This window comes from Ochotona curzoniae, unplaced genomic scaffold (genome assembly GCF_017591425.1).
Source record: "Ochotona curzoniae isolate NIBS_2020 unplaced genomic scaffold, NIBS_Ocur_1.0 contig_2688, whole genome shotgun sequence".
NCBI lineage: Eukaryota > Metazoa > Chordata > Mammalia > Lagomorpha > Ochotonidae > Ochotona > Ochotona curzoniae.
The window spans coordinates 8,853,614-8,874,361 of record NW_024465553.1 but is presented as its reverse complement, the minus strand read 5'-3'; the positions used below and the strand labels follow the sequence as shown (position 1 = coordinate 8,874,361).

At 47.9% G+C, this 20,748-nt stretch overlaps 1 protein-coding gene across 4 annotated transcripts in view; it reads left to right on the top strand.

Annotated features, from left to right (window-relative positions):
- Positions 1–3,348: 3,348 nt before the first annotated feature.
- ZC3H14 (zinc finger CCCH-type containing 14) overlaps positions 3,349–20,748 on the top strand; it is a 40,469-nt gene continuing 23,069 nt past the window's right edge. For 2 of the 4 annotated variants that reach the window (XM_040975193.1, XM_040975196.1), the window contains exons 1-9: positions 3,349–3,523; positions 3,763–3,805; positions 9,505–9,619; positions 12,548–12,588; positions 14,162–14,369; positions 14,985–15,396; positions 16,233–16,393; positions 16,745–16,845; positions 18,280–18,432. In XM_040975193.1, the coding sequence (XP_040831127.1) occupies positions 3,488–3,523; positions 3,763–3,805; positions 9,505–9,619; positions 12,548–12,588; positions 14,162–14,369; positions 14,985–15,396; positions 16,233–16,393; positions 16,745–16,845; positions 18,280–18,432 (1,270 nt within the window). In that variant the 5' untranslated portion in view covers positions 3,349–3,487. The remainder of the gene's footprint in view (positions 3,524–3,762; positions 3,806–9,504; positions 9,620–12,547; positions 12,589–14,161; positions 14,370–14,984; positions 15,397–16,232; positions 16,394–16,744; positions 16,846–18,279; positions 18,433–20,748) is intronic. The other 2 variants (XM_040975195.1, XM_040975194.1) reach the window with 2 other exon arrangements.

Genomic DNA, 20,748 nt, shown 5'->3' with positions numbered 1-20,748 from the left:
TATAAAATGTTTGTTTCAATGCTATTGAATTAAATATTAAATATTGACTGACAATTACATGCCCAGTAACAGTAAAACATGTTTTTGTTTTTGGTTTAAAGGGCAAAACAAGGGCTAAGAGCCTGCCTGTTTTACACACCGCGAGTGTCGGGGAAGCACAGCCGATCCTGCTCCTCTTTGTGCGTTGGCTTCCAGCTCAGCGTCTGGCTCAGCATCAGCATTTAATTTTTCATTAACAGACACAGCTCAGAATGCACCACAATATCAGCTTATTTCAACGATGCAGGTTGAAACTCTGTAGGGGAAACTGGTATCTTGCTATGACTAGTCCCTGCTCTGTTGCTGGTAACGTAACAGCACAGACTGGATCAGTTATAAGGGAAAAGGGCTTATGTGGACTTGCAGTTCTGGTCCAGGAGCAAGTGGACCAGAGGATTTAATCAGGGTCTTCCCCACTAGGATCACTAGGATTTAATCAGGGTCTTCCCCACTAATGTCTTTATCTAGTGCAAGTGTTTTCTTTTTTCAAAAAAACTTTTTTTTTTTTTTTTAAATTCTTATTGCAAAGTCAGATATACAGACAGGAGGAGAGAGAGGAAGATCTTCCATCCGATGATTCACTCCTCAAGTGGCCATGACGGCTGGAGTTGAGCCGATCCGAAGCCAGGAGCCACGAGCTTCTTCCAGGTCTCCCATGTGGGTGCAAGGTCCCAAAGCATTGGGCCGTCATCAACTGCATTCCCAGGCCACAAGCAGGGACCTGGGTGGGAAGTGGGGTGAACGGACTTAAATAGGCGCCCTTGTGGGATCCCGGTGTGTGCAAGGCAAGGACTTGAGCTGCTGAGTCACCACGCCGGGCCCGTGTAATTGCTTTCTCTAGACCCTACCACCAAGCAGCATTGCTGGTTTAGGTTTCCAATCTTCTGAATAATTTACAGGGAATTGAATGTGAGTACATGCCATCTTGGGGACACTCAGGCACACTCCCACACACACCTGTGTCATAGATGAGGCGACCGAGGCCCTGTGGGGCCACATGCCTGAGGTCTCAGATCCCCAGGTCCACTCTACACTGTCCTGCTCCAGGGTCTGCACGTTCCCCTCGGCTTGGCTGCCTCCTCTCAGTGTTGAAGAAATATACAATCCTGTAATTCATCCATGAGAAAGAACACTGTTGGAAATGAGGTTCCAGATTCCTTTGGCCCTATAACCATGTAATAGGTGCCAGCTATGTGCCTGCAATCCTGAAAGAAATGTTGGAGAGACATGAAGATTACCATGAGTCTGTAAGTTTTATGGAGGAATCTCACACACATGGGAACTTACCATTACAGACGTTGTGCCAAGTGCTGCATTAGTGGCTCCCATACAGATGCACGCTGACTGTTGCCAGTTAAAGAACATGGTGAACAGGTGACTTGGGATCTGAATCAGTAGGTTTGCGGTTAGGCTCTTTGTAAGCCTAATTTCATGAGACGAACGGCCACCAAGAGGAATGGAGCGTTCCTTACGTCCAGGAGGCAGCTTTCCTTCACTTGCCGTGTGACAAGCTCTTTGCCACAACCTGTGGAGCCAACACCAAGACCTGTAGGAGACTCCAGGGACCACCCAGCAAAATGTGGGCCCCCTATTCATAAAATCACATATTAAATAGTGGGTTTATGCATTTATTTTTGACCTCCTTGAAAGAGAGAGTGATAGAGAGAGAGAGAGAGAGAGATCTTCCCTCCGCTGGTTCATTCCCCAAACACCTGTGGCCAAGATCGGGCCAGGAAGAAAGCAAGAACTCCACGTGTGTGTCTCCTGGGGTGCGAGGGGCTGAGCTGTTGAGTGAGTCACACCCGCAGGAAGCTGGTTTAGAAGCCGTTGTCAGGACTGTCTGACACGTATTTGGCTGCCTTGCGAGGCCCTTGGCAGAGGACCCTAAAGGAAGCTGGCCTCAGATGGCCACTGCAGCAGGAAATAATTGAGACCTGTGTGGGGTTTTGCGATTAAGGTCAATTAAGCTGCTAAGGACAGAGACAGGAAGCTCAGGAGAAGAAATCAACCTTGTATGGGCAGAGGGGACATGATGAAGAGTTGAGTTTTGAAGCTCTAAATGCAGAGAAAACATGTATGTCATCCTCTGGGCTTTGGAAGTTGGGTTGCCTGAGAATCCAAGGCTGAGAGATGCTGCAGGAGCAGCAGCTGTAGTGAGAGCTGACGTCCGAGCACTGGAGGACCTGCTGTGTTCAGAGGCGGGCTGGAGATGAGGATGGATCCTGGGCAAAGGTGTCTGGGGGAATCTGCCGTGGGGAAGGCCTGTGAGGCAGGTGCTCGGCCTGGCAGGCAAGCACCTGTGTGAGGATGCCTGCGTGTCCCAGAAGGGTACACACAGCTCTGCTGCCTGTTCCTGCACAACCTAGGAGTTTGCTGTGATGACTCAGGCAGCAGAGTTTCTGCCTCTCCTACGAAAGAACTTTGTTTTCAGACATTTGCAGAGTAAACCTGTGGTTGGGAGCTGTCTCTCTCCACCTCTCAAATTGAAAATGAAAGTTAGGTGCAGGTGTGATGGCTCAACTGCGGGATCTTCTAGCTGCCAGTGCTGGCGGCATCCCATGTGGACGCCATTTCATGTCCCAGCTGCTCCAATTTTCCCTTCCAGCTCCCTGATTGTGGCCCAGGCAAAGCAGCAGAGGATGGCCCAAAGCCTTGGGTCCCCGTACCAGCAAGGGAGACCCAGAGGAAGCTCCTGGCTCCTGCCTTCGGATTAGCTCAGCTCTGGCTGTTGTGGCCATTTGGGGAATGAACCAGCAGCTGGAGGACATTCGCCTCTCCTCTCTGTCGATCTGCTTTTCTCACAAAAATAAATAAATATCCCACTTTCCCTACATGTGTCATGATTGTATTTGAAGAAACAACCGACATGGGGGGGGGTGTGTAAAGCAGGGGGAGGGGAATCCCAGACTACACAAAATTGTAAGATCAATTTCAAAAATTAAAAAAAAAATTACAACAACAACCGACCAGGAGTATCTGGATCAATAGTATATGCCTTCTAAGTTAACGGTGCATTTGAACTCGGGACCAAATCACGGCCCAAGGCCTTCCCGCTGTGCGCGTGGAATTCATCACGGAAGGAGTAAAAGCTGGCTTTTTCCAAAGGGAAACCCGAGGTGCCGAGGAGCCCGTCTTCCTGGCCGCCGGCAGAGGGCGCCAGAGCGGCGGCCTCCCGGCGTGTGCGCATGTGCGTGCGCCTGCGCGCTCGGCCCCCGCGGCGTCCAAGGCTCCGGGACGGCGGAGGCGGGGATCCTCGGTGTTGGCGGCTGGCTTGGCGACGGCGGCTGTGGCGGCGCTGGCGGCGGCCGTGAAGGTGGAGGTGGCGGCGGCCGTGGAGGCGGCCGTGGAGGCGGCCGTGGCGGCGGCCGGGCTGTGGGGAGAGAGCCCGCGGCGGGCTCTGGGTTCGCGAAGCGCCGCGCAGTCGGAGCCCGCCGCCCGCCGCGGAGCCATGGAGATCGGCACGGAGATCAGCCGCAAGATCCGGGTGAGGAGGGAAGGGCCTGGGGTGACGGGAGCCGGGGCGACGGGAGCCGGGGCGACGGGGCGACTGGGTGACGGGAGCCGGGGATGACGGGAGCCGGGGCTGCGGGGCGGCGGGGCGGCGGGGCCCGGGAGGCCGGGGGACGCGGCGGGCCCGGCTGGGCCTGCCGAGGGGCGCCGGGCTTGCGGCGGGTCAGCCTTGCTCACTCGCCTCCTCTTCCTCCTCCTCTCTGCTTCTTGTAGAGCGCCATTAAGGGGAAATTGCAAGAATTAGGAGCGTACGTGGGTAAGTTCTCCGGACGTCTTTCAACCTGCTGCAATGCCGCGATTGCGGCCCCAGTGCCTGGGAGGGAGGGAGGGAGTGAACGTCCTTTTTATTTATTTATTTATTTTTTCATCTTCTCTCCTCCGGTGCTGTCGCCTTGACCTTGGCGAGGCCCCCCTCTGCCTGCTTCAGACACTGGTTACTTTTCGGCTGTCCCCTCCTTGCAGCCTGACCCCACCCCCCCCAAGTTCAGCCCCGCTCTCTCGGTACTGTTTTCTCCCCGTTGTATTCTTTCCCTCCTGTTGTGGGTCCCTGCTTTTTGACCTGTCCCCCTCGGGACTACCGTTTCTGGATGCCAGGGAAAGTGCCTTCTCTGGCTCCCTGTCCCTTTGGTTTGTCCCGAGCGTTTGCTCTCAGGCCCGTGCTTTAACTCGGGATAATCCTGCTTAGCACCAGAAGGTACGTACCAAGAGGAAAGCCCTAGGCCTTGCTGACTCGGGCGTCTGCTCGGCTCCCAGGCAGGTGTCGGCTGTGAACCTGCGTAACTACCACGAGCTACACCTGGTGTTAAAGTTAATTTGAAATACAGAGAGAAAGTGCAAGCAGCTGACTTTCCGTCACTCGCTGGAAACAGCCTGGACTAAGCCAGGCCCAAAACCAGAGCTGAGACCGAGCCCTGGTCCTTCACCTGGGCGACAGTGACCCAGGTACCCAGGGCAGCCGCTGCCTGCCTCCCTCCTTCATATTGCAAGAAGCTGGGTTGGAAGCTGAACAGGAGCTGGGGGTGTGTGTGCTCTAGCAGCAAACAAGAAGCTCACTTCTGTTTTTAAGTTTTATTTTTATTGGAAAGGCAGATTTATGGACAAGGAGAGACAAAGATCTGTCCGATGATCCACTCCCCAAGTGACTGCAGTGGCCAGTGCTGCGCCGATCTGAAGCCAGGAGCCTGGAGCGTGCTTGGGGTCTCCCATATGGGTGCAGGGTCCCACGGCTTTGGGCCATCCTCAACTGCTTTCCCAGGCCACAAGCAGCGAGCTGGGTGGGAAGTGGATCTGCCAGGGTATGAACTGGTGCTGGTAGTATTTGTTGCTAATGACCCATTCAGCTTTGCAGTGAAAAATAGAATTCTGAAAGATCTGTGTCTGCTTTCCCAAGTTTGACAGCTTCCTTGTACTTAACAGATTGATGAAGATGTTAACAGATGCAAGCTAAAAACATTGTGTAACAAAATTTATGTAGCTAAGTGAACCAATATTTTCCAAATGCCCTACACATAATGGTTAGAAGTCTGTGGGGCTGACGTGTCATTAAAACTGCATGTAAAGTGTTGCTGGCGTTCCATCTGGACGTCAGTTTGCATCCTGGCTGTTCCATTTCCTGTCCAGCTCACTGCTAATGGCCTAGGGAAAGCAGCAGACGGCCTGTTTTTGGGTTTCTGCTAACCCGTGTGGGAGACCGAGCTAAACCTCAGCCTGGCCCACTGCTGGCTATTGGGTCCATCTAGGGGATACAGCTGTAAAACTGCATGATGGATTTTCATATAGTGGTCCAAAAAGTATTGGTGCAGTTTTAAATTGCACATTACTACTAATGTTGAAGCAGCTGTTGTTTGTTTGAGGTATGTTTTATTTTAATTATTTGAGATGGAGATGTGGAGTTGGCATTTACTGGTTCACTTTTTTTTTTTATCATGTGGTACACTGGTTTACTTCTACAGTGCCCACTATTTCCGGGGCTGGGCCTAGAGCTGTGAGCCAGGCCAAGCCAGGAGCTGAGACGCCAGTCCTGATCCCTTACCTGGATGGCAGTAACCCAGATATTCAGGTCACCTGTTGCTTACCCCCAGGCTTCACATTGCAGGAAGCTGGGTTGGAAGCCGAGCTTGAACCTGCACCTGCTGTCCCCCAGGCTCCACGTGAGCTTCAGCTGGAGCTCGTTGCTTGAGGAGTTGTGATGTAGCATTATCTGGAAGAGGTGTCTTTCTTTGCTGGCTTGCTTCCTTTTTTTTTTTTTTTTTTTTTTTTTTGTAAGTCAGTATTATTCTTTGTTGGACTTAAAGAAAACTATTGTAAGCCAGAGAGTCTTAGATTATCTGCCAGTTGCCTGTCTGCGTGTATATGTATAAAACTTACTGAAATAGTTTTCTAAATACTATGAGAACAGAATTGGAACTGGTTGGTCCCAGCATGCCAGCACGGTGGTGCCGTGCGTTCAGCTCCCAGCTGTGCTACCAGTGTTTGGTAGTGCTAGTTCTGGCTGCTCTGCTGCCTTTTATTTATTTATTTTTTTAAAGATTTATTTTTATTGCAAAGTCAGATATACAGAGAGGAGGAGAGACAGAGGAAGCTCTGCTGTCTTCCTGCTGGTTCACTCCCCAAGCGGCTGCAGCAGCTGGTGCTGCGCCGATCCGAAGCAAGAGCCAGGAGCCTCTTCCAGGTCTCCCATGTGGGTGCAGGGTCCCGAAGCTTTGGGCCATCCTCGACTGCTTTCCCGGGCCACAAGCAGGGAGCTGGATGGGAAGTGGAGCTGCCGGGATATGAACCAGTGCCCATATGGGATCCCGGCGCGTGCAAGATGAGGACTTAGCCGCTAGGCTACTGCGCCAGGCCCAGATTTATTTATTTTTGCTAGGAAGATTCACAGAGGGAATCTTCTGTCCACTGGTTCGCTTCCCCAGTGGCTACAATGAGTGGAGCTGAGCCAGTCTGAAGCCAGGAGCCTGGAGCTTCTTCCAGTTCTCCCACATGGGTTCATGGACCCAAGGCTTTTGGGAATTCTGCCAGTACTTTTCCAGGCCATAAGCAGGTAGCTGGCTGGGAAGTGGAGCATCCAGGATGCAGACTTGCACCCATGTGGGATCCCAGCATTGGAATTGGAGGAGTAGCCCGTAGAGCCATCATGCTGTCCCTTACAATAACATTTAACCATCTGAGTATTTGTATGTGTATACATTATTATCCTAAAGAAGGTTACTTTTTAAAAGATGTTTCTTTCTTTGAAAGGCAGAGCTACAGAGAGAGACAGATTTCTTCATTCACTCGTTTGTTTCTCAAATGGCTGAAACAGCCTAAGCTGAGCTGATCCCAAACCAGGAGCTTCCTCTGGGTCTCCTGCATGGGTGCAGGGGCTTAATGACTTGAGACAGCCTTTTGTTGCTTTCCCAGGTTGTAAGCAAGGAGTTTTGTTGGAAATGGAAGAGCTGGGACTTGAACTAGAATCCACATGTCCTGTGGTGCTGCAGGTCACGGACCCAGAAAGTGACATTCTAGTTCTATTCCAGAGCGTCCTTCAGGGGTTGTGTGTCCTGGGTAGATGGTTATGGTAATTCGTTGATTCACCCCCCGAGTGGCACCAACGCCTGGAGCTTAGTCGATCTGAAGCCAGGAACCAGGAGCCTCCTCCAGGTCTTCCACGTGGGTGCAGGGTCCCAAGTCTTTGAGCCATGGTGGACTGCTCCCAGGGCACAGGCAGGAAGCTGGCAGCAGGGGTGCTGGGTTTGGAAGCAGCACCCATACGGGATTCAGGTGTGCTAGGTGAGGACCTGAGGCACTAGGCTGCTGGGTCGAGCCTGGTCAGGGTCATCTGAGTCAGCATTTAACTTTATCTGTCACGTTCCTGGAAGAGTGTGTCCTGATCACAGCAATTTTTTGTTAGCTTTTTATTTCCCACTGCATGTGCTGAGGAAATTATATGAACTTTTAAAAGCTTTGTGAAGTAGTTGAGATGTTTTGGATTGCAGGTGTTAAAATCAGCAGTTGGACATATCTTGATAATACACACACATCTAGGGAAGCCATCGCCACCCTCCAGGTAGCCTTCACTGCCTCGGTTTCCCTCTCTGTTCTCCTGTTCTCATCCTACAACCAGCTAGTCACAGGTCTGATAGAATTTTAGAAAATGCCAACTAATCATAGTGAAGCCTGCAATCTCTCAGGATTGTTGGCATCGTGAGGGAGAAAACCAGGACTGCCGGGGGATTTTGGCCTTTTGTCTTTTGATCCTTTCTCGGTTACCACCGTCAGTAAATGAGCTGCAAGGCTAGTTTACTATAGTGGTTAGAGGAGTGGGAGTCTGAAAAATAAATGGCTTGTCCTAGTTTTGAATCTAATTTCATAGTGTGTGCTTTCATGAAATACCTCAATTTCTCTGTAGATTTTTTAAATTTTTTTTCTCTGTAGATTTTTTTATTTTCAGTAACATTCTGGACAGAGTGAGAATCAGAATTGGCTATTCCTGTGCTGATGGACTCCGCAGGTGCCTGCAGCAGCCGGCTGAAACCAGGAGTGTCGTCTGGGCTTCCCACGCGGGTGATGCCCTGCATCGCTTGAGCTGGCCCCTGCTGCTCACCAGGGGGTGTCAGCAGGCAGCTGAGGCCGAGGTGTCCCAGGTGGCCGCTCAGCTGCTCTGCCTTACATTTGGTTTTTCAGCATGCTTGCACTTTTCTTAAACTGGATTTTTAAGAGTTATTAGTATTTTCCTAAAAGAAACCTCATAGAGTACTTGTAAAAATGAGCTTTTTTTCCTTTTTTTTTTTTTTCCTGGGGTTTTTGATGGTGGTTTTGGCTTGTTTATTGCTGAGTTGGATTTTGGCCCTTTAGAAAGAGGTCTTGGGCTCACCCTCGGTGGTCGCTGTGTAGGTTTAAACACTGTGTTGGGTTACATTGTTTAGCTACCATAAAGAATGAATTTTTGAAATAATGTATGAAGTTTTGAGGTGGTTTTTATTTAGTTGGTGATGTTGTGAAAGTTAGACTGAATATTTAAAATATGCTATTACCAAGGATAAATGCATTCTTTTGAGAAATGAATATCATTTTGGAATATAAATTAATGGAACAGCAAACATTCTTCTGGAGGCCTGTGAAGCTTCTCAGATGATTAAAATGTATTCACTTTAATTCCACAATTTTAATGTTTAGTTTTTTTTTTTTTTAAGATTTATTGTATTAATTTGAGAAGGCAGAGTTAGTGAGAGAGAGAGCGAGAGCGAGCGCTATTCCATCCACTGACCACTTCCGAGATGGCTGCAGTGGCCAGGGCTGAGCCAGGTGGAAGTGTGGAGCTGCTCCTGGGTCTCCCATGTGGGTGATAGGGCTCCAAGGACCTGGACTGTCCTCTCCGCTTTCCCAGGGGTGTGAGGAGCAGCTAGGCACAAGTGGGGCAGCGAGCACCGCGTCGGCTGCTGGTGCTGCAGGCTGAGGCTTAACCCACCAGCCCCTCAGATGGCTGATTTTGTATCAATTGTCCCCAGTTCACATCCTTTTAGTAATTTAAATAATTGTGAATGAAGAGACAGAAAAATAAAGCCAGGAGCTGGGATTGCGGGATAGTAAGTTGAGCTACTTGTGGCTTATGCCAGTTCCTACGTGGGTGCTGGTTTGGGTTCTGGCTACTTCGCTTCTGATCTGGCTTTCTGCTATGTGCCTGGGAAAGCAGAGCAGATGGCCCAAGCACCTGGACCCACCACGTGGGAGACGCTGATGGAACTCTGCTTCTGCCTGGCCTAACCTGGCGGTTACAGCGTTTGGGAAGTGGACCACTGGATGGAAGAGATCTCTCTCTCCCTCTGTCTTTTGCAAATAAAACAAAACGTTGTAAAACAAGATTGTTACAGAATTGAAATACTGATTCTTAAAGCTACATCTGTATTTTCAAACATGTCAAGCATAAGGAAATGTTCAGAACTTGAAAATGTTTAATACCCTTTTCCTTTTGAATAGATGAAGAACTTCCCGATTACATAATGGTGATGGTGGCCAACAAGAAAAGTCAGGACCAAATGACAGAGGACCTGTCCCTGTTTCTAGGGAACAACACAATTCGATTCACCGTGTGGTATGTTTCTGAATATGCCTACTTCAAACCAAGGTTTAGCACAGCTAAGCAGAGGCGTTCCGTCTGGGGGGAAGCCTTGCCAGTGAGAGGAGCTGGGCGGGAGCTGGGAGAGCAGAGCCATTCCAGTCCAGCGGCTCGGCTGAGTCATTGCTTTGCTTGCTTGGGCTTCTCCGACCGTGAAACAGAAATAGCAAATTACCTGCTTTATAAAACTGTTGGAATTGGGTGATATAAAATGCTTGTAGACATGCCTAGCACGTGAGTGGCTAGTATGTGTCAGTTGTGAGCTTTTACATTTATTTATCCCCCTCCTTTTTTTTAAAGATTTATTTTTATTGCAAAGTCAGATATGCAGAGATGAGGAAAGACAGAAAGATCTTATGCCCGATGATTCACTCTCCAAGCGGTCGCAGTGGCTGGAGCTGAGCCAATCTGAAGCCAGGAACCAGGAGCTGCTTTCAGGTCTCCCACAAGGGTGCAGGGTCCCAAAGCTCTGGGCCGTCCTCGACTGCTTTCCCAGGCCACAGGCAGGGAGCTGGATGGGAAGTGGAGCTGCCAGGATTGGAACTGGTGTCATATGGGATCCCGGGCGTTCAAGGCGATGGCCTTTAGCCACTACACTATTGTGCTGGGCCCTTTTTCTTTTGAAAACTAACTTGGAAGGCACCTCCGTTGACTGCTGTACTTGTCAGATGCTTTTCAGGGGCCTGGGCTGATCTGGGCCAAAGCACAGAAAGAATTCAGTGCGAGTTTCCCCTGTGATGCCTGAGCCGTCACTACTGCTTCTGGGCCTGGTCATTGAACCCAGGCACTGTGGGGTGTGGCAGGGCGGCATCCTAGCTGCTGAGCTAAACGCCCATCCCAGCAACTGTGTTTTCAGATATAACTAATTTAATTGTGAATACCCCTTTTAAAACCACACATGTCTGCCATTGGAAATATACCATCAAAGGATAAGATTTTTTTTTAATATTTATTTTTTTATTTTTGTTTGAAAGTCAGATATATAGAGAAGAAGAGAGAGAGGAAGATCTTCATGCAATGATTCATTCCCTAAGTGAGCGCAACGGCCGGTGCTGTGCCGATCCGGAGCCAGGAGCCAGGAGCTGCTGTTTCTAGGTCTCCCACACAAATGCAGGGTCCAAGGGCCTCAGGCTGTCCTCAACTGCTTTCCCAGGCCACAAGCAGGGAGCTGGATGGGAAGTGTGGCCGCCAGGACACGAACCAGCACCCCTGTGAGATCCCAGGCATGCAAGGCGAGGACTTTAGCCTACTAGGCTACCGTGCCAGGACCTATACTGTGCAGTTTTTAAAAAAGATTTATGTTTACTGGAAAGGCAGATCAGATTTACGGAGAAAAGGACACAGAGGGAGAGATCTTCCACCTCCTGGTTCATCCCCAAATGGCCACGATGACCAGAGTTGAACTAGTTCAAAGCCAGGAACCAAAAGCTTCTTTTGGGTCTCCCATGTGAGTGCAGGGACCCAAGGCTTTGGGCCATCCTCCACTGCTTTCCCAGGCCACAAGCAGGGAGCTGGATGGGAACTGGAGTGGGCTGTTCACAAAACAATGTACAGATGGGGATCCTGAGGCTTGTAAGGTGAAATTCAGCCACTGAGTCATCGCTCCAGGCTCTACTGGACAATTTTGAAGGATACTGGGAGGATGAAGTGGTCCTTAAATGTTGTCCTACGCTGTCTGGGCAAGCTAGTGTACTGTTACTGTTTAGACAGTGCCTCCCTCACTGGCCAAAAGCAGGGGGCAGATGCTGCAGTAGAGCAGAGAGCCTGCTTGGCCCACCAGTGTGTGTGCATCCTGTGCCTGACGCCTGGATCAGGTCCTGTCTGCGTCAGTCCAGCTTCCATTAACGTGCTGACCGTGAACCTGGCTCCCCGCTCCCTGTGTGAGTTCCTGTTGCCTGGGCTCGGGCTGATTCCAACTCAGTGGTTGAGGATATCTGGGAAGGAAATCTCTGGATAGAATATTTGTTGTCCCTTCCTCACTTTCAAATAAATTCTCTTGAAAAAATCAGTAATAACTGATTTTGGTTCGGAAATTACTATTGTGAAAAAACATTTTTAAGCTGCAGTCTTTGTTTCACGCACTTTTTTTTGTAAGCCAATCTTTGGTTCAGCTAGTCTAGGTTGGGAGACTGACCTAGCACATCCTTCCTCAGGTGATGGCATGTTTCAGCTGGTTGAAATCAGAGCATTTTACTTGAACTTGCCAGCCTGCTAATCAGTTGCTGTTTAACTTGCTGATGTCTGGGGGCGCCGTTGGGCACCTCGGGTTGTTGTGATTCCCTGGGGACTTGGTCATTGTCCCCCGAGGACAGTGGCAGAGCTGGGCCTCTGCGTGCTTTGGTCTGGCGCTGCAGGCCCTTGGAAGGGCTCTCGGGCACACTTGTTCCGCGTGTGTGTCGGAATAGTTTATTGGAAGCAAGCTTGTCACATGATTAAACATTAATTCTGAAAATATTTATAGTAAAGTGGTAGTGCATATTTTGATGTGACTTATAACTTAACTTGCCCCAGGATTAAGTCCAGGAAAATATATAAGTAATTAAAACAGTATAAACTGTTATCGAACACTTGTAGCAACATTACATGTTTGTGATATTTGTTTTTACTATAAACTGCATTGAGTCTTTTAGTCCTGGGAAACAAAGTGACTTTTTGTTGACAAAAATTCTGTTGTCATTTGATGTCCTTAATCCTTTATTTTGTTTTCAGAGGCTAGATTCTGAAAATAGTGAAGAGAAAATAAAAACACAATTTTTCTACGGCACTCATAAAGCCTTTTTAAAGAAATGAAACCAGTTAATTTTAATGTCATTTACTAATATTTATCTATCTGGTTGTAAATGTGATCAAATTTAGAATGCCAGCTGAAATAAAAATCTTGAGGCCTTTTCTGTTTCTTTTTAGGCTTCATGGCGTATTAGATAAACTTCGATCTGTTACAACTGGTAAGACTGGATTTTTTTTAAAGATTTATTTATTTTTATTGGAAAGTCAGATATACAGAGAGGAGGAGAGACAGAGAGGAAGATCTTCCGTCCGATGATTCACTCCTTAAGTGAGCGCAACGGGCCGATGCTATGCCGATCTGAAGCCGGGAACCAGGAACTTCTTCCAGGTCTCCCACATGGGTGCAGTGTCCCAAAGCTTTGGGCCATCCTCGACTGCTTTCCCGGGCCACAAGCAGGGAGCTGGATGGGAAGTGGAGCTGCCGGGTTTAGAACCGGCACCCATATGGGATCCTGGCGCGTTCAAGGTGAGGACTTGAGCCGCTAAGGCCACGCTGCTGGGCCCAAGACTGGATTTTTATGGGACATTTCATTTTACAACAGTATATGTTTCTTTTTTCTTTGAGATTATTTACAATGCTTTTGGGGGCAGAAAGTGTAACTTACTTTCGAAGGAGTGGTTCATTTGAGCTTTTTAGGAAGCACCAAGGTTTATGAATGAAAGAGCAGCAGATGGAATGGCTTGGATGCGGAGGGCGGTGCAGTGCTGAGGACTGGTCGTAGGTGTGGGCGGGGCTTCAGGCTCGGGCTCTGGGGTTGTTACTGAGATTTACTGAAGTTCGCCAATAATACATCGAGTAAATCATTTAGTGACTAATATTCAGTTAAAATGAATACTGTAGAAGATAGCATGAATATGCACAGATACGCTATATAAAATTTTCAAAAAATTGGAGTGTATATTCTCAAAAATCTTTGAGGTAATTGATGATCTTTAATTGTTACTTAGAGATCTCCTACAATAGGGGCCCGCACTATGGTGTGGTGCACTAAGCCTCTGCCTGTGGCACTGGCATGTCATATGGTTGCAAGTTCAGGTCCTGGCTGTTTCACTTCGGATCCTACTCCATGCTTGTGGGCTGGAAGAGCAGTGGAAGATGGCTGAGAGCTTTGGGCCTCTGCATGCATGTGGGAGAGCCAGAGGAAGCTCCGGGCTCCTGGCTTTGGAGTGCCTCAGCTCTGACCGTTGCGGCCATTTGGGGAGACAACCAGCAGATTGAAGAGTTCTCTGTTGTTGCTCCTTCTCTGTGTCACTCTTTCAGTAAAAATAGACAATTTAAAAAATATTTATTTAAATTGGAAAAGCAGATCATATTTATGGAGAGAAGGTGAGACCAAGAGGGGAAAGATCTTTCATCTGCTGGTTCACTCTGTAAGTGGCTGCCATGGTCGGGGCTGAGCCAATCTGGAGCCAGGAGCTCCTTCTGAGTCTCCAAGAGGATACAGGGTCCCGAGGCTCTGGGCCATCCTCCACTGTTTTCCCAGGCCACAAGCAGGGAGCTGGATGGAAAGTGGAGCTGTCAGGACACGAACCTGCACTCATAGAGGGTCCCCGAGCTTGCAAGGTGAAGGTTTAGCCAATGAACCACTGCACTGGCCCAGATAAATCTTTAGTAAAACAATTTAAAAACAAATAACGTGTAATGCTTTGGAAATGATAATGAGCGTAGAAAAGCTTTTTAAATAATTACATAAACTAAAAAGACTATGTTTCACTTTTGTTTTTTTCCAGAACCCTCTAGTCTAAAATCTAGTCTAAAGTCTTCTGATACCAAAATCTTTGATAGTAACGTGCCTTCCACCAAGAGCAGTGCGAGTCGGGGCGAGGAGAGGAGGCACGAAGCTGCCGTTCCACCTCTGGCCGTTCCCAGCGGCAGATCTGAGAAAAGAGATTCCAGAGTGTCTGCAAGTCCCCAGGAGCAGAAAAGCACCAACGTCAGGTCCGAGTGCTGCATGGGCGGGGCGTGTGAGGGCCGTGAGTGTGAGCCCGATGTCAGTTGTGCACGTCTCGCTTGCTTGCCTAGCTTTAGAGGGAAGCGATTCTAAGCAGTGTTTAGGAAACGGTAAGACCTCAGTGTGTCTTTTATCTCAGATGTGGGAAATCAATGTTGAAAGTAAGGATGTAAAGTCAGAGTAATTTTGAAAGGAATATATGATGGATACCCACTTTTTCAATTATTTAAAGATTTATTTATTTTTCTTGGAAAGGCAGATTTGGAGAGAAGGACAGACAGACATCTTCCATGTGTTGGTTCACTCCCCAGGTGGCCTCAGTGGCAGGAGCCAGGAGCTTTTGGGTCTCCCACGTGGTACAGTGTCCCAAGGCCCTGGGCTGTCCTCTGCTGCTTCCCCAGGACACAAACAAGAAGATAGATGGGAAGTGGAGCAGCTGGGACATGAACTGGTGCCCTTATGGGATCCCGGCGCATGCAAGGCGAGGACTTTAACCACTAGGCTACTGACCTAGGCCCAATAGCCACTTTTTTAGTGCCTTTTAAAGTTGTCATTCTTGAAGATTGGATGTAAAGTGTTTATCTGATGCTATTTTTCAATAGGCAGACTTGTGATGATGGAACTTCAACCCGGCTGATGTCAACGGTGAAGCCCCTGAGGGAGCCAGCGCCCTCTGAAGACGTGATTGATATCAAGCCGGAGCCAGATGACCTGATTGATGAGGACCTCAATTTTGTGCAGGAGAATTCCTTATCTCAGAAAAAGCCGACCGTGACTGTTACGTACGGCTCTTCTCGTCCTTCGATCGAAATTTACCGGCCACCTGCCAGTCGCAGTGCTGACGGTGGTGCTCATTTGAACAGGTGGCAGCTGCAGCAAGTGCAGCAGCCGAGCAGTGGGCACGTGAGCAAGCAGCTTGGTGCACAGAACAGTCAGGGCTACGAAGCTGGACGTTTGTGTGAGCCAGAAGTACAAGAAACCTACAGCCCTTTCTTCAGAAACAGTTCAGAAAAAGTGGGTATTGAGGAGGTTTGTATGTAACTCTGGCTTGCCGTGCTGCACATGGGTGTGTTTGGATGCTAAATACTTTTTTAAGTAACTAAGCAGGGTTTGCTTTAAACTGATTTCATTGGTACTCAACAAAAGACACTAGATTTCCTTCTCCAAAGCTGACTTCTGGTGATTCTCTTTTTTAATATGTGTATTTAAAAAAATTTATTAATTTCTTTGAAAGGCAGAGTTGCAGAAAGAGGAGAGAGAAGGATCTTGCATCAGCTGGTTCACTTTTCAAACAGATGCAGCGGCCGGGGCTGGGCTCGGCTGGAGGGAGGAGCCCGGAGCTCTGCCCTGGTCTGCCCTCTCAGGGTGCAGGGCTGAGGGCTCAGGCGGCCTGCTGCAGCTTTGTCAGAGCTGGACTGGGTGTGAGGCAGCCAAGACTCAAACTGGCACTCAGGTGATGCTGTTGCCAAAGGCAACGGCTTGGTGCCCGTCTCTTATTTTTAAAGATGTATTTATTTCTTCCAAAGTGGAGTGCCTTGCTGCACCGCGTACCCACTTCCCTGGAGATACTCTGTATCACGGCTGTGGAGCTTGGCGTTTCTGGCTTTTGGCATGAATTTACTTGTCCCTCGCAGTGTTTGGTTAGTTTTAGATTGTTGGTGATAATTTTGTTAGTTTCCTCAGCAGTTCCAAAAGTTGTGATTTCTGTTTTAGCTGAAGATAGGCTGTTAGGCATAGCCAGAGTGTTTAGTGTGAAACAAGTATGCAGTGACCTTTTAATATGATCGAGATGAAACAATGGTGGCAAACCTGTGTTTTTCACAGTTGGGTAAACAAAGTTTTGATTGCAGGATGAAAACTTTCGGAAAAGAAAGTTGCCTGTGGTAAGTTCAGTTGTTAAAGTGAAAAAATTCAATCTTGATGGAGAAGAGGAGGAGGAGGAGGAGGACTACGGCTCCCGGACAGGAAGTGTCTCCAGCAGCGTGTCGGTGCCTGCGAAGCCCGAGAGGAGGTACTGACCCTGCTTCACCCTAATCTCGCCGCCTGATGGAAGGGGGAATCATGGAGATAAATACCAGTCTAATAACAGAAAACTTTGCCAGTGGCTTTTGAGGAATACCTTATGTTGATTAATTACACAGTAGTGAGAGTTAATCATTAACTTTGGAGAGTATTGCAGAAAGTATTAAAAGCTTAATGTGGGGGAGAAATAGTTAATTTAGATTATTTCAAAAAGCTGGAAGGTCCAGTCTGCATTTCCTGAGAACGCCAGCTGGCCTGTTGAGGACCTGGGGAGGGTGTGGTAAAGGCAGTGCGAGGTGACAGATGCACAGACAACTGGAACCTTTCTTAACTCTTCCAGGCCATCCCTTCCACCTTCTAAACAAGCTAACAAGAACCTTATCCTGAAGGCCATATCTGAAGCTCAAGAATCTGTAACAAAAACAACTAATTACTCCACAGGTAATTCAAGTGTGCTATCAGAGTTCTAGAACCACTGAGAAAGCTCAGCAGACTAAACAGAACAAAAGCACCTGTCCGACACCGCAGGCGGCGGAGGGTCCTTCTGCGGGAGAAAGGATTTCAAGTGAGAAGCTGGTGCGATGCAGTTCTTTGAGCATCAAGGAATTCGTGATGGCTAGAAAGGAGCAAAACTGAGTGATTAACTGAAGTTGGGGAAATTAGTTTAAAACTTGTATGTGAATAGGTGAAGCCTCATGGAACATAAGAAAAAGAATTGACCCATTTGTGATATTCCTGCCCCTGTCCCAATGGATGTCTCAAACTGTTTTACAAGTGAGCGTAAAAGTATCACAGAAAACTCATTTTACAGGAAATTCATTGAGAAATGTGAACCAATTGATAGGTGCCATTTTGTGTTGTCATTAACTGCACTCTTTGCCTCACCTGCTGGAACCAGTGCTTAAAGAGTTAAATTTTGGTAACAATTACTCATAAATTTAGCTTTAGATTTGGTGAAAGCTCTCACAGTGCTGTTCTTGCATGGGAGTGTGTTTTGACCTCCCTTCCTAAACTGTAATCTATTTAGATGCTTGTCTGTCCTTTTGTTTTTCTTATCGCTAATTGGACCTTGAACATAAAACTAGATAGGTCTGGCTTATAGAGAAAAAAATAAGTATTATCAGGCAAAGCCAGCATTGTGTGTGTATGTGTGTGTTTGGTCAGCAGTTTTCTTGAGAATGATGAGAAATTTAGAGGATTTTCATGACCTTGGAATTTCCCACCATGATAATAGTTGGAGATTGCCCAAGGGTGTTTTTTTTCTGTTGTCTATTTTTTATTTAAAGGTTTGTTTATTTTTATTGGCAAGGCAAATCTACACAGAGGAGAGGCAGTGGCAGATATGCCATTTGCTGGTTCATTCCCCCACGTGGCCACAGTGATTGGAACTGATCTGAAGCTGAAACTGGGAGCCAGGAGCTTCTCCCCGGTCTCCCATGTGGTTGCAGTGTCCTGAGGCTTTGGGCCATCCTCCACTGCTTTCCTGGTTCATAAGCAGGAAGCTGGATGGGAAGTGGAGCACTGTGGCACAACCGTTCCCTTGTGGCACTTCATGATGCAGGGGTGAACAATTGCACCAGCCTCCAAAGTTTTAAGAAATAGCAAAGTATGAGATACCAGTGCTGTAGCAGGCCTCAGAACAGGATTACAGAATACTGAAATCAAGGTATTTGACTTAAAATGCATACACAGTGTGTTGCCCATGTGTGGGAAGTGTTCGGAAATGCTGTCAGACAGTGAGGGAATGTCTGTGCACTGACTTGGGGTTCTCTTGGTCTGAACCCGAGTCATGTTGATGTTGACGTAGCAAGCTTACTGTTGGCTTTTCATGTGTTTCTGTGTTTGCATTCTCACCTTGTTTGCTTTATGTAAAAGTCCCACAGAAGCAGACACTTCCAGTGGCTCCCAGAACTCGACCCTCTCAGGAGGAATTGCTGGAAGTGGCTCAGGGGCAAGGCAGGATCCCCAGAGTGAGTGCCCCCCTGAAGGACGAGGCAATGAAAGGAGAGAACACAGAAAAAGGCCAAGGTAAGCGGTCTGTGTCACTCGTGGCTAGACTTTGTAATGACGCGTTAAGCGTTTTTAGTTCCCCTGTGAAAACCAGGTTATTGTTAGGTCTGCAGACACAATGAGAGCTGTACTGTGAGGAATGCTCTATATACATATACTTTTCAGAAACATTTTAAAAGGTAAGAAAATAATTTGTATGGAAATTTTCAGCATTTTCAAAAATGGAAAGAATGAAAGCTCTTGAACCCAGTCACCAGTTTTTGTAATTAATAAGAATTCCACTGGTCTTTAGAAAATTTCCACCTTGAGACGCACACTTCTGCATTTTACAGCCTTTTCAAGGTCGTCATTTTTATGTGCCCCTTAAGAGAAGGAACATACACGCACAGAAGCCTCTCAGCGTCTGATGGGGTCCTGTCCCGTGGGGAGCATACTGTGAGGATGCACTTAATTCTACTTAGCTTGCATAGGTCGAAGCTGTTTGGACGGTACTGTCGAACACCTGTTTCTTTAATTAAGTATTGCGCCTTCTCTCAAGGAATGCAGGATGCTGCTTTCTTGCTGGGGGCTGTGGCTCCCCAGAGTCTTGCATCACGTATTACCAACTTGGGAGGATGTACAAGTTAAAGATCGTGGGTGTGGTTTCTGCTGAATGTGGTTGCTTGCGCACTGTCGTGATGTCAGGAAATCATAAGTTGAATGATCGATCATACATCAGGAACTGTGTGTATGATCTGTCATGTTGGACTGGAAGCACTGTGAAAGATGCTTTTTTGTTGTAAGATTTATTATTTATTGGAAAGTCAAATTTATAGAGTGAAGGAGGAGAGAGAAAGATCTTCCATCTCCTGGTTCACTCTCCACATAGTTGCAGTGGTTGGAGCTGAGCCAATAGAAGCCAAGAGCCAGAAGCGTCTTCCGGGTCTCCCATGCGGGCGCAGTGTTCTAAAGCTTTGGGCCATCCTTGACTGCTTTCTCAGGCACAAGTAGGGAGTGGGAAGGGAACTGGAGCAGCCGGGATACGAACCAGTGCCCGTATGGGATCCTGGTGTGGGTGCAGGGTCCCAAGGCTTTGGACTGTTCTTGACTGCTTTCCCATGCCACAAGCAGGGAGCTGGATGGGAAGCAGGGCTGCTGGGATTAGAACCAGTGCCCACATGGGATCCCATTGTGTGCAAGGCAAGGACTTCAGCCACTAGGCTATTGTGCCAGACTCCAAAGATTCATATAAAGTTAACCATTTAGGTTTTTTTGGCAGGGAGGATTATCGTGAGTAAAATCTATATGGGAAACCAAAGATTAGCTGATTCAAGAGAATTCTTAAGCAGAAGCATATAGTGAGTGGTGTCCACCAACTTGTAACCTTATGTATGTTATACAAATTTATTTGTTCTGCCTACAACATAAAACCAAAGGAACTTTCCTTAAGCTTTCTGTATTGATAGATTGGAAGATTTTTTCTTTTTTAAAGATTTATTTTTATTATTTTTTCATTGGAAAGGCGGATATACAGAGAGGAGAGACAGAGAGGAAGATCTTCCGTCCGATGATTCACTCCCCAAGTGAGCGCAACGGGTCGATGCTATGCCGATCCGAAGCCAGGAGCCTCTTCCGGGTCTCCCACGCGGGTGCAGGTTCCCAAAGCTTTGGGCCGTCCTCGACTGCTTTCCCAGCCCACAGGCAGGGAGCTGGAAGGGAAGCGGGGCTGCCGGGATTAGAACCGGCGCCCATATGGGATCCCGGGGGTGCAAGGCGAGGACTTTAACCACTTGCGCCACCGCGCCGGGCCCGGAAGATTTTTTCTTAAGAGTTTATTTATTTTAATTGGAAAGACACATCAGTGTCACGGAGAGGAGGAGAGACAGAAAGGTCTTCGTGTGTTGGTTCTGTCGCCAAGTGGCCGCAATGGCCAGAGCTGAGCTCATCTAATGTCAGAAACTGGAGCTTTATCTGGGTCTCCACTATGGGTGCAGAGTCCCAGGGCTTTGGGCCATTCGTTGTCTTCTTTCCCAAGCCACTGGCAGGGAGCTAGACAGGAAGTGGAGCAGCCCAGACATAAACTGGTACTAATATGGGATCCTGGTGCTTACAAGGCAAGGATTTAGCTACTAAGCCATCGTGCTGGGCCCAGGTTGGAATACTTTTAATACTATTAAAATGTATTATATATCAATATAAAATAGTGGGATGGGACAGTATTCATTGTCCCCAGTGGATTTTTTTTTTGTTAGATTATTTTTATTGGAAAGTCAGATTTACAGAGAGGAGAGACAGAAAGATCTTCCACCTGCTGGTTCACTCCCCAAGTAGCCGCCACGGCTGGACTGCACTGAC